Raw genomic sequence first — 19,866 nt, 5'->3', positions numbered from 1 at the left:
TATCCAGTTTAGTCCTGTTCTTAGGATTCTTAAAGTGACCTGTTAGTGCTCATTTAATTTGCCAGTTAGTGGCTGGTTATATAAAATAGTGCTTATCTCTTGTTAACAAAATACACTTGAGCACTAAACATAATGCTGTGTTACATGGAATTCTCTTTTCAGGAAGAAGAGTCATTGAAGACACAGCTGGCATACTACACCGATAGCAAACACACTGGAAGGCAACTGAAAGATACATTTGCAGATTCCCTTCGATATGTAAATAAAATTCTAAACAGCAAGTTTGGATTCACATCTCGGAAAGTCCCTGCACACATGCCTCACATGATTGACCGAATTGTTATGCAAGAACTTCAAGATATGTAAGTCTTGCTTATTGTTTGAGTTGCCTGCACATGCTCAGAGCTAAGTCTGCTTAAAATCGACATGTTTGCTGTGCTTGATGTAGGGCTCTTAACACTTGACAACTGATATGTTGAAGGTATCAGCTAAATCAGTGGGCAAAGAAAAGATTCTAACTCCACAAATGTTGGAATATATTTCAGTGTAGATTAATGTCTATATATATTTTTTAAATATCCAGAGCTCACTGTATGTTATGTTTGGACAGGTTCCCTGAAGAATTTGACAAGACGTCATTTCACAAAGTGCGCCATTCTGAGGATATGCAGTTTGCCTTTTCATATTTTTATTATCTCATGAGTGCCGTTCAGCCACTGAATATATCTCAAGTTTTTGATGAAGTTGATACAGACCAATCTGGTGTCTTATCTGACAGAGAAATCCGAACACTGGCTACTAGAATTCACGACCTGCCTTTAAGTTTGCAGGTGTTGTATTTTTTTTCTCCTAAACCTTCTATTTTATTTCACATATTTGATTGTAACACAAGTAAATGTAATTCTTAATACCTAATGGAGGTATTCACAACTAGTCCATTTTTAGTGCCAGAATTAAAACCGAATTTGAGGTTCATATTTTATGAGATTACATTTTTAGGCTTTAAGCATGTGTTGCTATTATATTTTCTGGAGAAGAGCCAGACAATCCCTGCCTGTAAGATTCTCGTGACAAGTTCATTCAGGAGCTTAGGCGTGGCCCACTGGAGCTGTGTCTCAGCCAGGCCTGGATTGTTGCACAGTCCCATCGGTCACAGCAACCTCTAGTCCCAGGAGTAGGAGACTCGTTAATGGAGAGTGCCAAGGTGAATTTAACTGCAGGACCTACCATCTGGGGATCCCCCTGACCATCCTGTGTAAAATAGTGCCTCATAGTCCAGTATGTTCTACTTTGAGATGAAGATGAAATATTTGTGTTTGTATTATCTCATTCTGTTCTTTTTGGGGTGTTTTTATCTTAAGAATCATATACTCAAACTCCCTTTGAAAACAGCATTTAAAGAAATTTTGGAGACTTTTATATAACTTCTGTTTTTAAAACCATAGTTATTACTTGTACATATAAGGTCTATCCTTTAATTTTGCTTTGTTAGGATTTAACAGGTCTGGAACATATGCTAATAAATTGCTCGAAAATGCTCCCTGCTAATATCACTCAGCTAAACAGTGTTCCACCAACTCAGGAAGCATACTATGATCCTAATCTGGTAAGTGGCATGAGTTCTTTTGTGTAAAAAGGAAGTATATCCTTATCAGGTGCTATTTATTCCAGTTTTGTATAGCACTTCAGTCAGTAGAAGCAGGCTATATATTTTATTTTTGGTAGACAGCAGAATTCCAGATAATCCATAATCATTTATATTTTTCTCTTATCTAGTAGCTGTTAAGCTAATATTGATATTAGTTGCTAATATTCTATAACCAGACATCTGTTCACCAAGGATCGCAGAAGATAGCCAATGAGAATACTTCAGAGAGTTTTGATGGTGGCACAGCCTGTGTTCACTCTCACTCAAGACTTCTCTTTCTCCCACCTGTACTTCCATATCTGTCCTTCACTGTCTTTTCTCCTCTCCCTTTCTATCTTTCTCTTACAAACTTTGGGTTCTTAGTAAGACTTTACAGTTACCAAGCCCCTCCATTTACATAGAACTTGCAGAAGTGTGTTCTTTCCTAAGGAAGGTGATTTACACATAGAAAAGTTATTCTTCTTCCCCTGTTATAGGCATGATGAAAGATTATTGAGATTTTAGTTTTCTCTTGAAACACATACATTTTCCTTCATTAGCAGAGTATTTTAGTATTGCCAGCTTTGTGGCATGAGATTTAGAATCAGCAAATATCCTTTGTTAAGAATTAAGTAAGTAAAGGCTGCTTTGCTAATGGTAATAAGTTATTCTTAAGGCTCATGCAAATAAACTACTTGGAGCATGAGTACTAGTTATACTAACAACATTAGTTAACATTACTCAAGTGAACTCTTAGCAAGGTGTTGGCTTCATTACTGTAATTAACTGTGATTATACCTAGGATAAAGCATTTCCTAATTAGATTAAGAATTAAGAATGAAAAGTTAGCTTAGGAGTATGACATAGACCAGTTCATTACAATTTATGTTAGAAATTTATTTTCTTTCTGAAAAAAATTCTACCAGTAACTTACAAGACTGTTTTAACAGTGTATAGTAATGTGTGATTAAAATAAAATTTACAACAGGCAATTAGCCTGTAGGCTATACCATGCCAATTTGATTTTTTTCAAATAACTGCATTAAAGTATTTGTATTGATTACGGAGTCTTTGGTCCCCCCTTAAATTTTACATGGAGGTCAGCGCTTCACCTTTGCCACCTTAGTCTTGGCCTGATGCAATGTTTGTATTTTCTCATAGCCACCAGTCACTAAGAGTCTAGTTACCAACTGTAAACCAGTAACTGATAAAATCCACAAAGCATATAAGGACAAAAACAAATATAGGTAAGTAGTACATACATTTTCTCTGTTTAAGAATAATTGTGGGAGTCTGGCATTGTCATAATTTTACAGTAGTTTCTCTCTTAAGCCTTCTTTTAAAATTTATGTGCGATTGTTTTCTTTAGTAATACCAAAAGAGTAAGCCATTCTCAGGATATTGACTGTTAAAGTTTTATAAAATACTTTTCTTATTGAAATTGTTTTTATTTCCACATAAATATTTTACACTCTTTAAATATGTTTTGATAATTAGGTTTGAAATCATGGGAGAAGAAGAAATTGCTTTTAAAATGATTCGTACCAATGTTTCTCATGTGGTTGGCCAGTTGGATGATATAAGAAAAAACCCCAGGTACTTTTTTCTTAACCAATAAACTTTACTTTTTTGAGTACTTTTAGGTTCACAGCAAAATTGAACAGAAAATTCCTATAACTTTAAAAAATGATCTTTTTTTTTAAAATATTTTATTTATTTATTTGAGAGAGAGAGAGAGTGCACAAGCCAAGTGGGGGAGGGGGAAGAGGCCGCTTGATCCCAAGGCCCCGGGATCATGACCTGAGCTAAAGGCAGACGCTTAACCAACTGAGCCACCCAGGCACCCCAAAAAATGATCTTTCATCATGCAAATAAACATGAAAAAAGGCAGTAGGACTCAAGGAAGTGGCTTATTTTGTTTGGAGCAGGTGAAATCTAATGGTGAGGTAGTATTTGAGCTAGAGATAGGAGTTGTGAGTTCAGATAGGGTTCCCCTATGAACGGGGACTAGCACAGACTTCTGAGAATCTGGTGACATGAGCTGTTCAGTGAGGCCCAGGGGTGGACTCCATCATGGGGAGTGGGGCCAGACAGCTGGGACTGTCACAGCATTTCTAAGAAGATGCTTCCAGAAAAGTTTTGGTGGTTAGTCTTTGCAATTTAAAATAAAGTTCAGGGGCGCATGGGTGGCTCAGTTGTTAAGTGTCTGCCTTTGGCTCAGGGCGTTGATCCCAGAATGCTGGGATCGAGCCCTGCATCAGGCTCCCTGCTCCACTGGGAAGCCTGCTTCCTCCTCTCCCACTCCCCCTGCTTGTGTTCCCTCTCTCGCTGGCTGTCTCCTCTCTGTCAAATAAATAAATAAAATCTTTAAAAAATAAAATAAAATAAAGTTCAGATTAGCTTCTGAGGAAAAAGAAATGCTCTCATAAATGTGAAAATTAATCCAGCAAACTACAGCCATTCCTTGGAGCTGAATAAATGTTCAGGTTTACATAAGCCTTGAAAATTTCCAGCCTGGTCCCCTAACAGTTGCCTTGGATAGTTTGATAAAATTAGTTAAAATCTTCATTTTTGAGTTTTGAACTTTAGTGGGAAATAGTTATCAGTTTCCTGGAAAAAAACACCCTGGCATATAAAAATTGAATGATTTCATCAGTCTTTTAAAGACTTTTTTTTATTTGAGAGAGAGAGAGAGAGAGCATGGCAGGATGAGGGCCAGAGGGAGAAGCAGATTCCCTGCTGAGCAGGGAACCCGTGTGGGGCTCTATTCCCGGGACTCTGGGATCATGACCTGAGCCGAAGGCTGATGCTTAACCGACTGAGCCACCTAAGTGCCCCTCATTTGAGTCTTTTAAATGCTTTTGTAAGTCTTCAGTTTCACCTCATTTAAATTATGATTTTAATTATAAATGATCAGAGATGTAAAATTTCTAGACAGGTAAAGCCATGGTATTTTTTCCTAAAAATCTCATTCCTGTTTTGGGCGGGGGGGAGACAAATTAGAAATTTAAGATAAATGGAAACATCTTTAATGCTTATTAAGTGTATTCGGTAAAACACTTTATTTCCTATAAAATAACAAGTATTTCCCGCAAGCCAAGTAAACAATAAGCCATTATGATTAACTTTTTTTTTTTTTAAGATTTTATGTATTTATTTGTCAGAGAGAGACAGCATATGCACAAGCAGGGGGAGTGGCAGGCAGAGCAGACAGAGGGAGAAGCAGCCTCTCTGCCGGGGAAGGAGCCCAATGTTTGGACTCCATCCCAGGACCCTGGAATCATGACCTGAGCTGAAGGCAGATGCTTAACCGATTGAGCCACCCAGGCGTCCCAGCCATTATGATTAATAATCACTCAGCTTATAGCTCTCTGTACCTGTTGTTCCCTCTGACTGGAATGCCCTGCCCTAATTTTTTAAAATAACTTTAAAGACCAATTTCAATACTTGCTTTTTGCTTCCCCCATTTTGTTAATGTGCCCTCCCAGGCATTTTGTTATATTTAGGAATATCGTGCGAGAATTTGTAGTTTTCAGTTAGTTGTACCTTATACCTTTATGTGTTTGTGCCAGTTTGAAAGTTTTGGGGTGAGAGAATTCATAGGCCTTCATGGTACTTAAATGGACAAGGATCTACCAAAAGCCAGGCTTGCCAGACCCAGATACTTCCTTGAACAGATCTTATTTTTAACTCTTAATTTTTTTACATTATGGGTGCTCATTTTAAGTCAGTGTTCTAAATGACTGAAGCTTTAAGGACAGTTTTGCCCCCTATAACAAGGAGTCTGGGCTAGGCAGAATCCAGGCTTTGCTTTTCCCTCAGGCTTGTTCCTCTCTGCTCCCCACCTGCTTTTGTTGGCTTAATCTTCAGGCTGGAGATAGGGCAGCCACAGCAGTCCTAGATGTCCCTGCAGACGGAGCAATGTTCTGAGACAAAGGGATCGCCCCTTTGTATGTAAGGTGTGCTGTCCCCCTTCCTTCCTTCCTCCCTGCCTCCCTCCCTCTCTCCCTCCCTCCCTCCCTCGCTTCCTTCCTTCTTTCCTCTTCCTTTTTTTTAAGATTTTATTTATCTGAGAGACAGAAGAGAGAGCACGCATGAGCAGGGGTGGGGGGTGCAGAGGGACAAGTAGACTCCCCACTGAGCACGGACCCCCCCCCCCCAACGCGATGTGGGCCTTCATCCCATGACCCTGAGATCATGACCTGAGCAGAAATCAAGAGGCGGACACTTAACCAACTGAGCCACCCAGGCGCCCCACTCCCCTCATTCTTACATCAGTCACTGTGAAGAGGATTCACATACACAGTCAGGAGCTGTCTCTGGGGTGGAGTGGGCTTGCCTTCCATTGAGTCAGCTCATGGGGAGAGAAGTACTGAGCAAAATGCAAATTCTGTTTGAAGAAAGGGGACGATGTTAGGTATCCAGCAGGGTCTAATTTAGCTATTGTCCACACACACTCTTTGTCTCATGCATATATTTTCTTCTTTAATTTTTCCCAACATTATGAAAAATTTTGAAGATAAAAAATTGAAAAAATAGTACAATAAATCCTATAAATATTTAACCCACATTTTAAAATGTCAGCATTTTTCATATTTGCTTGATCTCTTTTTATCTACACACACACACAGTTTTGTTTTTATTTTGTTGTTGTTTGCTGAACCATTTGAAAATTAGTTTCAGACATCCATACATTTTACCCCTAATTATTCTCATACATATCTTCTAAAACAAATCATTCTCCTTTATACTAAAGACAATTAACACATATCTGAGAACCTTAACTAAGTAATACCACCTAATAGATAATTTATATTCAAATTTCCCTAGTTGCCTCCAAATGCCCTTTATAGTTGTTTTTTTTTTTAAATGCAGGATACAATCAAGACTCGTGCATTGTATTTGGTTGATACATCTCTTTAGTATCCTTTAATTTAAAGCAGTCCCCAACTTTAGAGAGTAGATAGGATAATGAATTTTCACCTGTCACTCATCTTCAATAAGAAGTGATTTATGGTTCTTCTTTCATCTAAACACATCCACTCCTTTACTACCACTTCCTGATTATTTTTATGTAAACCTCAGACATTATATTCTCTCTAGATTTTTAAAATATATTTCTCTAAATTATAATGATTCTTTCAAAGTCACCACCATATCATTATTTATATGATAAACCCTCTGGCCAGTGTACACATTTCCCCAGTTGTCTTTTCTAAGCATTTATGTTAAGTTTATTGGTTTGAAGTGGTATCAACTAAATTCACTGAAATTAAGTCTGTCTATAGGTTTTTCCCACAATCTCCCTTTTTTACCATATAATATTGTATGTGTATATGAAGAAATTCAATATATATTCTCTATATTCCCTATACTCTGGATTACTTTGTGTCTCAGTTGTTTAACATGTTCCCATGTCTATTTACTATAAATTGATAGATCTGAGGGCTTTATTAGATTTAAGTTTGGTGAGGTTTTTTTTTTGTCTGTTTTAAATTTTAGCACTTGTACTTCAAAAGTGGTATTATCCCTGCCTACTGTTTTAACGGGCCCTCAGTTTAGTAACTTTGCCTTTAAGGGAACTTGAGACAGTAGGGAAGCATGACTGTCATCTGTTTTTTGCCAGAACTCTAGCACCTTGGTTGTAGACATATTAAGAAAAAGTCATCGAACTCGTATAATCTATAGCTGTAAGGCACCATCTTTATCTCAATTATCTACATCATTATTCTCAGTAATATAACTATAGTAGAACTTGGTTTTGGTGTTTACCAGTTTCTCCCCTGGCTGCCAACAAAATGCTTTAGTCAGCAAACTGTATTTACTAAACACTTAATTGGGGACACGCTAAACAGAAATCATTAATTTATTCCAACAGCTAGAAGGCACTTTTAAGATTATCTTCCCTAGTTCTCTTTGTTTTATAGGTGAGGAATATCCAAAGAAAAATTTTATAGAACATTTTTCCCCCAGAGAAGCGTTTCAGCACATTTAACAACTTGGAACATGAGCCCATTTAAAATGTATTTGGAATCTCCATTTCTTGTTTTATTGTGTCGAGATCATTCTCACGATAACAAATAACCCTGGATCTCTATTTTCTAGGAAGTTTGTTTGCCTGAATGACAACATAGACCATAATCATAAAGATGCCCAGACAGTGAAAGCTGTTCTCAGGGATTTCTATGAATCCATGTTCCCCATACCATCCCAGTTTGAGTTGCCCAGAGAATATCGAAACCGGTTCCTTCACATGCATGAGCTGCAGGAGTGGTAAGGTCTCATGTTCATGCATGTGTGTATGTGTTTAAAAGTGATGAAATTCCTTGAATGTGTTATCTGATCTATAATTACTTTGTAAAAAATACACTTAAAATTTTTTGTTGAGCTTATTTGCTAAGCACATCCACTGAATCTCATTCACTGCCACCACAATAGCTACCTTGATTCTTGAGTACCTGCTATATTTATGGCAGGAGAATATGGTAACAGAAGCTACATGATTTGCTTAAGGTGAAGTAGCTGATAAGTGGTAAATCCAGCCTGATTTCCAGTCTTCCATATGTTCCACTGTAATCCAAAGCTGCTTTATAATATTTCCTTTATGTCTTATTTTACTACTATTTACCCCATGTCAGGTACTGGGAATACATAGATGAAAGGAGTATGGTACAAGGCTCTGAGGTGCTCACAGTCCCTTCAGGGAGACAGGCTGCAGGCAGACAGTTGTGATATCAAGCGCTCTGGCAGGGAGGGTTCAATGCTACTGGAGTATGAATGAGGGAACAGCTAATTCTGTTAGTGGAGGGCAACATTTGGACTTGGTTTTGAATTATGAAAAGGACTTTTCCAGGTGGGAAAGAGCATTCCTGGTAGAAGAAATGGCATGTACAAGGCACAGGGGTGTAAAAGAGAGTGCGTGGAAAGAGAAAGGAGAGATTGTGAAGGGCTGTATCTGAATTAGACTTTTTTCTTTAGAGAATGGGGCTCCCCAAGAGAAATTTTTTTTAGATGTTTGTAGTGATCAGACTTCATGATTTGGAAAGATAACTAACAGTATGGAGTTGGACTGGTGAGGCAGTGTTGTCTGGAAACTGGAGGCAGGGAGACAAGTACTAAGCATTTCAGTAGCTCTGAAACAGGGTGTGAACCAAGGACACAGCTCAGGGAATAAAGGGAAAGCAGTAGACAGCATTGGGAGAGATTGTAGAGAGGAAATTAGCAACCCTGGCAACTAGAACTCTTTGGTGTCTTGGAGTTGGGTAAGTGAGCCAGTTAGTATGTATATTGCTAATAGCTATGTATTTTTATTTTCAGAAGGAGAAGTTATTACTAAATTGTGGGTCTTGTCTTCTAGGAATGGTTTCTCATCATTTTCACTTTCCTTTAGCTCAGAGGAAAAAGATCTCTGGATAGTTTCAAGTGTTAACTAACTCCCCACATCCAGTTTGTGACTAAATTTATCTTCAAGGGCCCAATTGAATAAGAAAGGAGTGGGCTTAAGAGTAGTTTGAGAGGACTTTGATTTCTGTGTTACACAAATAAGATGAATCAGGTGTAATTCCCTGAGCTGGGCGGCTTTATTTTCTTCATCCTGCTCAGCTTCTGTGTCCTCTCTCACTGTTGAGCCACCACCACCACCCTACCTTCTAGAAACTTTACTTTTTCTCTTTCCTTTCATGACATTGTGCTCAAGTCCCCTGTCACCTTTCTCTGATTTCCCAATAGGCTTTCTTCCTGTTCCCCTTCCTTGGGTGTAACACTTTCTACACTGTACAGCAGTCTGTCTGGTGTGCTTGTCTCTCCTGACAGACTGTAAAGCCCTCTTCAACAGCAGAGATGGTGTCTTACTTTTCTCTGAGTCTGCAGTGCCTTTCTAGCACATAGTAGGTGCCCAGTGGATGAATGAATGGCTGAGGAAACCTCCAGCTATTTTAAGTTTCTCTGGGTCCTGGGACAACTTAGCTGTATTACAGTCTGTGACTTCTTAGCTCTTTAAATTACGTATCGATTCTAAATGACACCATAGAAATTAGAATTAACTGCCCTGGTTGTGATCCTATTAAGAGACATAGGAAATTCAGGAGGGAAAACAGAGGTACCATCATCCATATGGGACTTGAAGTAGAGACATCCACTACAAGACAAGCTGTAAATGAGAATCTGGAAGTCAGCCCAGAGGCCTGAATTGATAGTTATTAAAATATCTTCCAAGCCTCATGTTAAGCATATAGTCTTCATAATAAATTATTTACATATTACAGATGAGGAAACTGCTCTACTGCCTCTAACCCCAATATCCTAACTTCAAGTCCAGTTGATCTACTCTTAGATTATCTCTTCTGTTGCTTGTTTTCTTTCATTTTCACTGGCCTTCATTATGTTTTCATACCCAGACTAACACGACTGCCTGCCTGGTCACCTCTGGTCACCTGACATGCATCCTTCAGATGGCCACCATTTTTACCCCGTTGCCACACACATACCCACTTTCATACACTTTCCCACTACAGTATTGTGTCCAAACCCCACTGCATGTTTTTCCGGAATACCTGCAGTTGATGCCCACCTGCCTTGCCATGGCTTTAGCTCTCTCCCTGATGCCCCTAGGCCAGACTTCATTCAGTTCTGCAGGACTCAGCTTGCTCCTCTGACTCTTCGATGATGCTCACTGCCTTACTCAGCTAAATGCTTTCATTTAAGGTCCCCCACCCACTTCAGCGCTTAAATGAAATGTCACCAAATCTGAGATGCTTTCCGTATTTCTCTGTTTTTCCACAAGACTTTGCTTTTGATAGTACATTTTTTGGTCCATCTTGTGTGATGGCTAGTCATCTGTATGTCAGTGACTCCCCAGGCTTATAAACACTTTAGAGCAAGAACTTCTTGTTCATCTGTCTGTATCCACAGAAAGTGTTGATTAAGTGACTGTGAAGAAATGGATATGAATGAAAGTGTACTTTTGTTTAAATTTCTTTTGAAGTCCTCTCCTCTGCCTGGGTAACTTTTACAATTCAAATATAATATTTACTAGGACATAATGAAAAATCTGATCTCATGTTGGAAATGTACACTGTATTAACATTTTCAAATTGCCTCCAGACAATGGTTTTGTATTTCACGACTTTTTGCTAAACTAGTATATAAAGAATTCTAATATAGTGGACTATGCACAGAACTACATATTTGCTTCTTTCTCTGAATAGGAGAGCATATCGAGACAAATTGAAGTTTTGGACTCACTGTGTACTGGCAACATTGATTATGTTTACTATATTCTCATTTTTTGCTGAACAGGTAAGCCTTAAATATTTTACGTGGGGATCAAATATTATTTTTTAGTATAAGAGTATCTCATTCTTTTAGAAAGTGATATAAATTCACAAGAAAATTTTAATTTCTTCTTTTGGCTTCTAACTTGGGTATCAATATGTCAAACATATTTCATAATATTCAGGCAGCAAACATAATAGCCTTTTATTCATTAATCTTCTACATGCACTACTGGTATTCTTTCTACCTAGAACTCAGTAGATTAACCTGTAGACATCAAACTGAAACTGAAAACCTCCAAGTATTTCTAAACAGAAAACCCACCTAGAATCCTTATCTGATACTGATTTTGTATGGGTTTCCAATTTTTCTTCTCTTGTAACCTTTCTAAAAGTGACTGCAGTGGCTTATCTTCAGACCTCCTACTCTATGTGGACAGTGCCTGTTGTGCTCACCTTTCTCCCCATTACATTTCCTTTGAACTGCTGGAATTTCTCTCCTGCAGGCACATATACACAACCTCCTTCAGGTGAAGTCCCAGAAGTAGAAGGAAGGTTTGTGAGATAAAAAGAAAAGGGTTAGAGAATCCTTATTTGGTGTAGGCATGAAATGGTCTGAAGAGAAAGGATTAAAGAAGAAAGGGAACTGTGTCTGGGCTGACCTGACCTACTGGGGCAAGCAAACTTCACCTCAGCCTCCATCTGAGGTGACTGTTGAGTGGAGCCTTTCTAGCTGTCAGTATGGGAAACTTGCAGTGAGTTTACTTAAACTGAGAAGGAGTAAGAGGCTGAAGTATTGAGAACTTTAGACTAAAGTTCCTGCCATAAATGGAAGGAAAGAAAATGGGAGAATGGGCAGGTGGGCAGGACTGCAATTTAATCTTCATCCACTTCCCAGCGAGTATCAGTCTTGTTCTTGCTGCCTTTATTCCTGGCAGTTAAAACTGTCCCTGCCCTAGAACAGAGGATCCACTGAGGAACTAGGAGTCAGCTGTGTGCTGGCCTACAATGTGGAGAAAAGGCACACTGGCTGAAAGGAGCATCTGGTGGCAGTGGGAAGGAACGGGAGGGCCAGTCTTTTCTCTGTGTCATTTATACCAGTAGAGAACAGGGAACCAGAAAGGCAAGGAGGGAGAAAAGAAGGAAAGAATAAATTCTCTCTTCTCTCTGTCCCGTTGCTCCTTACATATTTGAATCAAATTCCTTAACCTCTACCATTCTTGCAACAAACCAGCCAACACTGCCTCTTCCTCTGCCCCAGAGTCCCAGCTCATCACTCAAACCATGGTGGCCTGTACTTGGGCAAAGCCCTGCCTTCACCCTGAGATGGACAGACAGTATGATCCCAAATTGAAACCATAAAGAACACATTTGTTTTTCTCACTGACGCTTTATTATAATGGCAGTCATGTTTCCTATTTCAGATGTGTCATGGATAAACCCTTTCTATGAGAAAGAAGTGTTTGTCCAGGTTCTACGCTAGTAATTACGAATTTTTTGCCTGACAACCCATTTCATAAACTAGGTATTACCTGTATTTTCAAATGATTTACTGCTATGTTTAAATATAGGGGAAAAGTGGTGACAGGATGTTAATACAGGGTTTGTTTTTTTTTTTAAGTTCTGTCTTACATATGTAGTCATTTTCAAATTGAGGGCAGTATTTTAATAGCTAAACAAAGCCAGTTTCCTTCAAAAGAAAGACCTGACAAATAGGTATCTTGAAAATAAATATGCTTGGTAATCACTGAGTAAAAATCTGTAGTTATAGGTCTTTAAAAAAGTGAAGCATGGGTGAAAATAATTTTAATCCTTATGGGTTTAAATATTTGTGGGCAAATATCTAGGCATATTGACCCTATTACAAAAGTAGTGGTTGGTTTTGTTTTGGGGCGGAATGAGGGAGACTTGATTGCTGTGGAAGTGATTAAAGTCATAGGACTCAAAGTGTAAAGTTTGTCAATATGGAGAATTAAAATTTATTTTCTTTCATTATCTAGTTAATTGCACTTAAACGGAAGATATTTCCCAGGAGGAGGATACAGAAAGAAGCTAGTCCCGATCGAATCAGGGTATAGAAGATCTTCATTTGAAAATCATCTACCTCAGCATTCACTGAACATTTTAAAACTCAGCATCATAGAGATGTCTTCATGATGTGATGCTTAGCCAGCCTGGCCTGAAGAAGGAAAAGCATCCAGTACAATACTTGTTTTGTGGTGTGAATATAGCCTACTGGCCAGGAATTGTTTAACCAAGGCACAGAAAACTTGTGTGTTGAGCAGCTCTGACCTGGTTTTACTTTTAAAGTATTTGCTTATGGACCCATCTTTCTTTAAATGAAAAATCTGACAAGAGAGAACTGCGAAGTTCCCATAGCAACCATTGCCAACTAACTTTCACATAAGAAGCCTAGGCACCTTGGGAGCCATTGCTAAGAGACCCCAGTCTTTGCATTCCAAAGCCATTTGCTGCGGTTGTACATTTTTGGTTTTTTTGTTTTTGTTTTTTCCATTTCCCATTTTTAAAATAAGTAGCTACTAAGTTAACTAGATTACCCTTACTTCTGAAAATAATGAATTGGGATATCTAAATATGTTTTTATACATGTTATTTAAATAATGCAACAATATCACCTCCTATTGGCAATACCTAAATTATGGATTTTATTAACATTTAAGACCATGAGTGGTCAAACTACTGATGAGATCAATGACTGACATCGGAAGTACTTTGTGCTTATTTACTTCAGCCCCTAAGAATGTGATTTCATGCAGAGGCCTAATTACAAAGGGCTAGAGTTAAGTAGCAGAGCTACCTTCCAGATGTAATTATGTTTTGGAAATGTACATATTCAAACAGAAGTGCCTCATTTTAGAAATGAGTAGTGCTGATGGTACTGGCACATTACAGTGGTGTCTTTTTTAATATTCAGTATATTCTAGTAGCTAGCTCTTTCAACTGGTTTCATATAATACAGGGGTCAGCAAACTTTCTGTGAAAAGCCACGTAGTAAATATTTGCAGGCCACATGTGTCTCTGTTGCATATTCCTTGTTGTTAGTTTTAGTGGGTTTTTTTTTTTTTAACCTTTAAAAATGTCAAAAACCATGTTTAGCTTGCAGCTGTACAAAAACAGGCCACCAGCTGGATTTGGCCCACATGCCACTGTTTGCTGACCACTGGGATAGAGAATTCATATTTTTATGTATGAGTAAGCCCTGATGTTCAGCTATGTTTTATTTATATCATTATATCGTGGATTGTTTAGATTAGATTCTGTAAGTCCTTTTTGAATCCTAACAGGTATTTTAAGATCATGATCTCAACAGTATTCTTTTAACACATATTTTGTAAAAAGAACTTGTAATGTAAATACTGTGTTTGTGCTATAAGAGTTATGTATTTCAAAATGTGTAGTCTCATAAAAACTTACATTTTGTGTGATGCTTTGATTTTTAAATCTTTGAGGAATAAGTTTATTGTTATCCATATTCCGCAGTCACTTGAGGGCTTGTACAGTGTATCAGCATCTGTGCTGAACACAACTGCACATAAATGGAAAGTAATGTAAGGAGAGGGTAGTCCTATAATATACTGGAGAATGTCATATTATAGGGGGGAAATAAGTTCTAAATGGGATTTATCATATGGTAGAAATTGAGGTATCTGAGTATCATTCTAAATGTGAAGAATTTATTATAGAAAAGTTATAGAGAAATTAACATTTGGGTGTGTTGAACATTTGTTTGGTTAAATGAATATAGTCCATATCTAATTTAGAGCTTAATAGGTAATAGGATAGAAAATAGAATCATAGAATATTTATAGAATCATTCATCTAAATGATTCTATAGTGATTCTGTAGAATTCACTGGAATGGAAGAATCTCAGAAGTTAGTCAGATGTTTTCAAATTTTTTGAAGCCTCAGAACCATTAGTTCAAATGAAATCCTATCGAAGGCCAGTATGTAATATAAAAGAAGGAATGCTCCTTGTCCTGCTTGACCCAGAGGATGCCTCCAAACTCCCAGGCCTGACAGGCGGAGTTTCAAAATAACTCCCTGGACTATGCCCTGCATTTTATCAAGGACACCTGGGCCAGGAAAATTACGTGATTTGTCCAAGGTCTCACAGCCAGTTAGACGCAGAGGTAGGTTGGAGCCCTGATTATGTCTCTTTTCCCATCCCCACCAGGCCGTGCTGCCTCTCCATGACTTACAGGCATGAGCAGGTGAAGAACATACTCTCTGCAGTCAGAGTTCTGGGGTTTGAGTCCGGGATCCTGGACATTGTTTGCTATAATTTGGCTTTCTCCTAAAACGTGAGAGGCAATAGGCTTATGGTGATTAAAGGAAATGACATATGTAATACATTTAGCACAGTGCCTGGGAAATTATTCCTGCCTTGTGGTGATGATGACATAGTGATGAAAGAAAGTCTGTATGTAAAGGATTGCTATCCAGACCAGGGGTGAGGGTTTTAGTGTAGTCATTAGGATGAAATGATTACATTGCCCTTAGCTAAGAAAGTTATACATAGTCTCATTTTTTTAAAAAAATGGCTTTTTGCCTACTTTAGCTCTTTGAAAGTATTTATTTTTAAAATTATTCCTACATAATACAAAAAAGTATACAAAGCCTAATGAATAACAGCTCAAGGATTTAAAAGGAAAGTGTAATTATAACTGAGGTCAAATCACTTAAGGAAGAAACAGCACCAATCACACAAAAATTCCTCCAGAGTGTAGAAAACAGGAAAACACCATCTAACTCATCCGTTGAGGTAAACACAGCCCCATACCAGAGGTTGGCACAGTTACCATAGGGGAGGAAAACCATAGGCCAACTATCTCAAGAATCCTATATGAAAACTAACAAGCCAGATTCCGGTATCTTCTTCAAAGGAACAACTCTTTATTGATCAAACTGAGTCTACTCCAAGAATGCAAGGTTGACCCAACATTTGAAAATCAATGCAATTTACATCAGCAGGACTGAAAAGAGAAACTGCATGATAATCTCAGTGAACCTTTCTTCAAAAAAGATTATAAAAAATTTAAGAGTCTAACACAACAACTTCCATCTGTTCACACACACACACACACATCTTTATCCATTCATCAGTCAATGGACACTTGGGCTCCTTCCACAGTTTGGCTATTGTTGATAATGCTGCTGTAAACATCAAGGTGCATGAATTCCTTTGAGTCTGTATTTTTGTATAAATACTTAGTGCAATTGCTGGGTCATAGGGTAGTTCTATTTTTAACTTTATGAGGAATCTCCATACTGTTTTGATGGTGTGGTATATTTATACAATGGAATACTACTCAGCCATAAAAAGGAGGAAATCTTGGCATTTATGAGAGCATGGACGGACCTCACCAGTATTAGGCTAAGTGAGATAAGTCAGAGAAACACAAATACCATATGTTATTTATATGTTGAATGTGGAAAAAAGCCCTCATAGGTACAGAGAACAGACTGGTGGTTATTAGAGAGGAAGTGGGTTGGGTGTGTGAAAAGGGTGAAAGGAATCAATTATATGGTGACAGTAACTAGACTTATTGTGTCGACCACTTTGTAGTATATGTAAATATCTAAATTATGTTATACATCTGAAACTAACATTATATACCAATTTTATCTGAGACTTTAAGCAATCAAAGTGTGATCAAAGTAAATAAAACCCTGAGGCCTTTGTTTGCTAAACCTTAGATACAAGTAGTAAAACATATTAAAAATAGAAAAAAAATTGGGGCACCTGGGTAGCTCAGTCGGGTAAGCATCTGACTCTTGATTTTGGCTCAGGTCACGATCCTCAGGGTTGTGAAATTGAGCCCTGCAAGAAAAGAATTGCAGAGCTGGTAACAAATTAAGGCAGGTACAAAGTCAAACAATATTTTCAAATTATCCAGTGGAAAATCCATTCATGGATGGAAAAAAATGAAATAATACCTCAAATTTAACTGTATTATCTCTTAGTAGTGAGATTATGAGTAATTTCCTTCATAAATTATCTTCTACAAGTTGTTTTACAATGAATATTTATTACTTTAAGATAACAATTTAAATTTTAGGTAAAATTTTAATGTCCCATATTAAATTTTTAGTGGAAAGTAGAATGCTTTTTATTAGCTAACCAAGGGAAAGCTAACTCTGAAAATCCATTAAATGTCTTTGGTTCCATTTTAAGAGACGTCGTGTGATGAAATAGTCATTTCAATTCTTGTGTTTTTATTTACTTGAGTAAGGATTAAAATTTGAAACTTATGAATAAAGATGAGTTCTCATTTGGAGCTAGAAAAGCCAAAAGGTGACATAATCTAATCTTGACTATTCACGGGGCAGATCATTCATTCGTATCTTTTGTTTCTTATTTCCTTTCTGCTTTTCACATTTTTTTTTTAAAGATTTTATTTATTTATTCGACAGAGATAGAGACAGCCAGTGAGAGAGGGAACACAGGCAGGGGGAGTGGGAAAGGAGGAAGCAGGCTCATAGTGGAAGAGCCCCTGAGGTGGGGCTCGATCCCAGCACACCAGGATCACATCCTGAGCTGAAGGCAGACGCTTAACCGCTGTGCCACCCAGGCACCCCTGCTTTTCACGTTTTTAAGTTTCCTAACATTTGAGAAAATAAGGCATTGATGTTGGTTTGTCACCAGATGGAGATGTTGCACTGTTCTTGTTAATGGAGCAAATCAAGTTAGTCTGAGCATGATGCGGAGAATTATTTAAAATGCAGATTCCCTGGGACGCCTGGGTGGCACAGCGGTTAAGCGTCTGCCTTCAAGCTCAGGGCGTGATACCGGCGTTACGGTATCGAGCCCCACATCAGGCTCCTCCTCTAGAAGCCTGCTTCTTCCTCTCCCACTCTCCCTGCTTGTGTTCCCTCCCTCACTGGCTGTCTCTATCTCTGTCGAATAAATAAATAAAATCTTTAAAAAAAATAAAAAACAAAAATAAAATGCAGATTCCCAGTTCGCACCCACAGAATTAATTTGGTAGACCTAACATGGGGCCTAGGAGTCTGCATTTTAACACCCCTTTCCCCTACCCTCAACCACCACATTTCCCCACTTCATCATCTGCTCCGGCTCATCTTCAGACTGGCTCATGAACCACACTTTGAGAAACTCTTGTATTTGAAGCTGTGTATATGCGAAAACATTTAGAGAAAGTACAAATTGAGAACTAAGTAAAACCAAGTCCTGGGGAACTCCGACAGCTGAGGGTCCACTGAAGAAGGAAGAGTTAACAAAGATACTGAGAAACTGCCAGAATAAGAGGATAGCAAGAGAATGTGTAGCTATAGAAGCTAAAGGAAGACAGAATGAGGGAGGGGAAAAAATGGTTTAACAGTTTTGACTTAATGAGAGTCGAATGAGATGAGGAGCAGAGAACATGCATTTATCTGATTTAGCAACTTGGAGGTCACTGGTCACTTCAGAGTGAGCACCATTTTAAAGTAGAAAGGAACAAAGGTGATTTAGGGTGGTTTAAAGAGTATATGGAAGAAAAGGAATTCGAGGCAACAAGCTTAGATAATTATTTCTAGAATTTTGATGGCTAAGAGGAAGACATAGGGGAGTAATAGTTTGTTTGGAATTAAGGCCCAGAATTTTTTAAGTTATGTGATATTAGAATATTTGTAAATGTTAATGGGTGGGATAGAGCAGAGAAAGAATGGATAATATAAGATTCTTAGAAGACAAGAGGCTGTGGAACTCAGAACACAGGAGGAGGGACATCTTCCCTAGGCTAAGAGGAGGAAAGAATGGACTCAGATTCAGGTAGGCTGTAGCTCTGATGGCAGAAGTTTGGGGGGTTTCAGTGTGAACTACTCCCTCAGGAAAAAACAATAGGACTGTTAAATACTAAGTGTGAAAGGGAAATGTTACTGTTCAAGGTTGAATAGAGTAGAAAAGGCTGGGGACAATGAGTTGCCACTGGGAAATGGGAGAATTTAGGGCAAAGTTGAGGGCCCAACTGAGGCCCTAAAAATAAAAGTGCTACAAATTTGTTCCTTTGGGTAGTTTTCTCCAGACGCACCAGAGCGAGGGTAGGTAGCACAGACCAAGATAGCTGAGTGTTTGCAGAAATAACATTTTGCCAGACAAATGCAGAGAAAGTACAGGTTGTTATTAGCATGAGGCTGACTGAAATGATGGAATTTGAATCAAAGACAAGCGAGGGGCTCATGGAACAAGGAAAAGTAAAATGGTAATGGATTGAAAGTCTGGATGAGATTGGCATGTGGTTATAGTGTGAACAGAGACTAAGTGGACTGGAAAGGTGGGACACATTGATTTGAGTAGGATATCTGATGGGAATTGTGAGGGTGGAGCAGCTTCAGGTGTGGCCATAAGAGGTGGGGGACTTTAAATGGAGTGCACAAGCAGGTCATTTTAGATGAGGACCTTAAGAAACCGAGAGGTCAAAAGATGAGGGCAAGAGTTGGGGTGAGAAGACTGTGCCAAATTCCATTGTGTTCAGTAAATGAACAGGGGAGACCAAGAAGGAGATGTTAAGGATGCCTGGGACATCTGCCTAGAAAATTAACTTTCTAGATTATGGTTTTTTTTTTTTCTAACTGTGATTGCAAAAATATCAACTAGTCATGTATAATCCTGTCCCTTTCAAACCTCCCAAGGCAGCTTTTTTGTTTTGGTGAGTGGAATTACAGGGTGGATACAACAGAAGCATGAGAAAGTTGTGTTGTTTACAAAAGAAAGTAATAAAGTGACCCAAAAGGGAAGATCCAGGGCAACAGGAAAAAGGAAAAATAGGTAAGAGGTGTACTGGGGAAGCAAGCAAGAGAGGTAGTGGGAGAGAACTGGCAGCTGCCATGAGGCTCTCTTATGGGGACTTGGAAGGAAAGAGCTCCCTGTTAAATCTGCATTTGTTAATAAAATATTAACTCTAATTTTTACTATAAAATTTAAAATTTCTATATTATTTAAT

At 38.3% G+C, this 19,866-nt stretch overlaps 1 protein-coding gene across 1 annotated transcript in view; it reads left to right on the top strand.

Moving 5' to 3' along the window:
- GNPTAB (N-acetylglucosamine-1-phosphate transferase subunits alpha and beta) overlaps positions 1-14,345 on the top strand; it is a 66,739-nt gene extending 52,394 nt beyond the window's left edge. The window contains exons 14-21 of the mRNA XM_034644297.1: positions 163-362; positions 611-830; positions 1,493-1,606; positions 2,789-2,874; positions 3,125-3,223; positions 7,733-7,900; positions 10,834-10,924; positions 12,900-14,345. Of these exons, the coding sequence (XP_034500188.1) occupies positions 163-362; positions 611-830; positions 1,493-1,606; positions 2,789-2,874; positions 3,125-3,223; positions 7,733-7,900; positions 10,834-10,924; positions 12,900-12,977 (1,056 nt within the window). The 3' untranslated portion in view covers positions 12,978-14,345. The remainder of the gene's footprint in view (positions 1-162; positions 363-610; positions 831-1,492; positions 1,607-2,788; positions 2,875-3,124; positions 3,224-7,732; positions 7,901-10,833; positions 10,925-12,899) is intronic.
- Positions 14,346-19,866: the final 5,521 nt, after the last annotated feature.

This window comes from Ailuropoda melanoleuca, chromosome 15, assembly GCF_002007445.2.
Source record: "Ailuropoda melanoleuca isolate Jingjing chromosome 15, ASM200744v2, whole genome shotgun sequence".
Taxonomy (NCBI): domain Eukaryota; kingdom Metazoa; phylum Chordata; class Mammalia; order Carnivora; family Ursidae; genus Ailuropoda; species Ailuropoda melanoleuca.
This window is presented reverse-complemented; position numbering and strand designations above follow the sequence as displayed.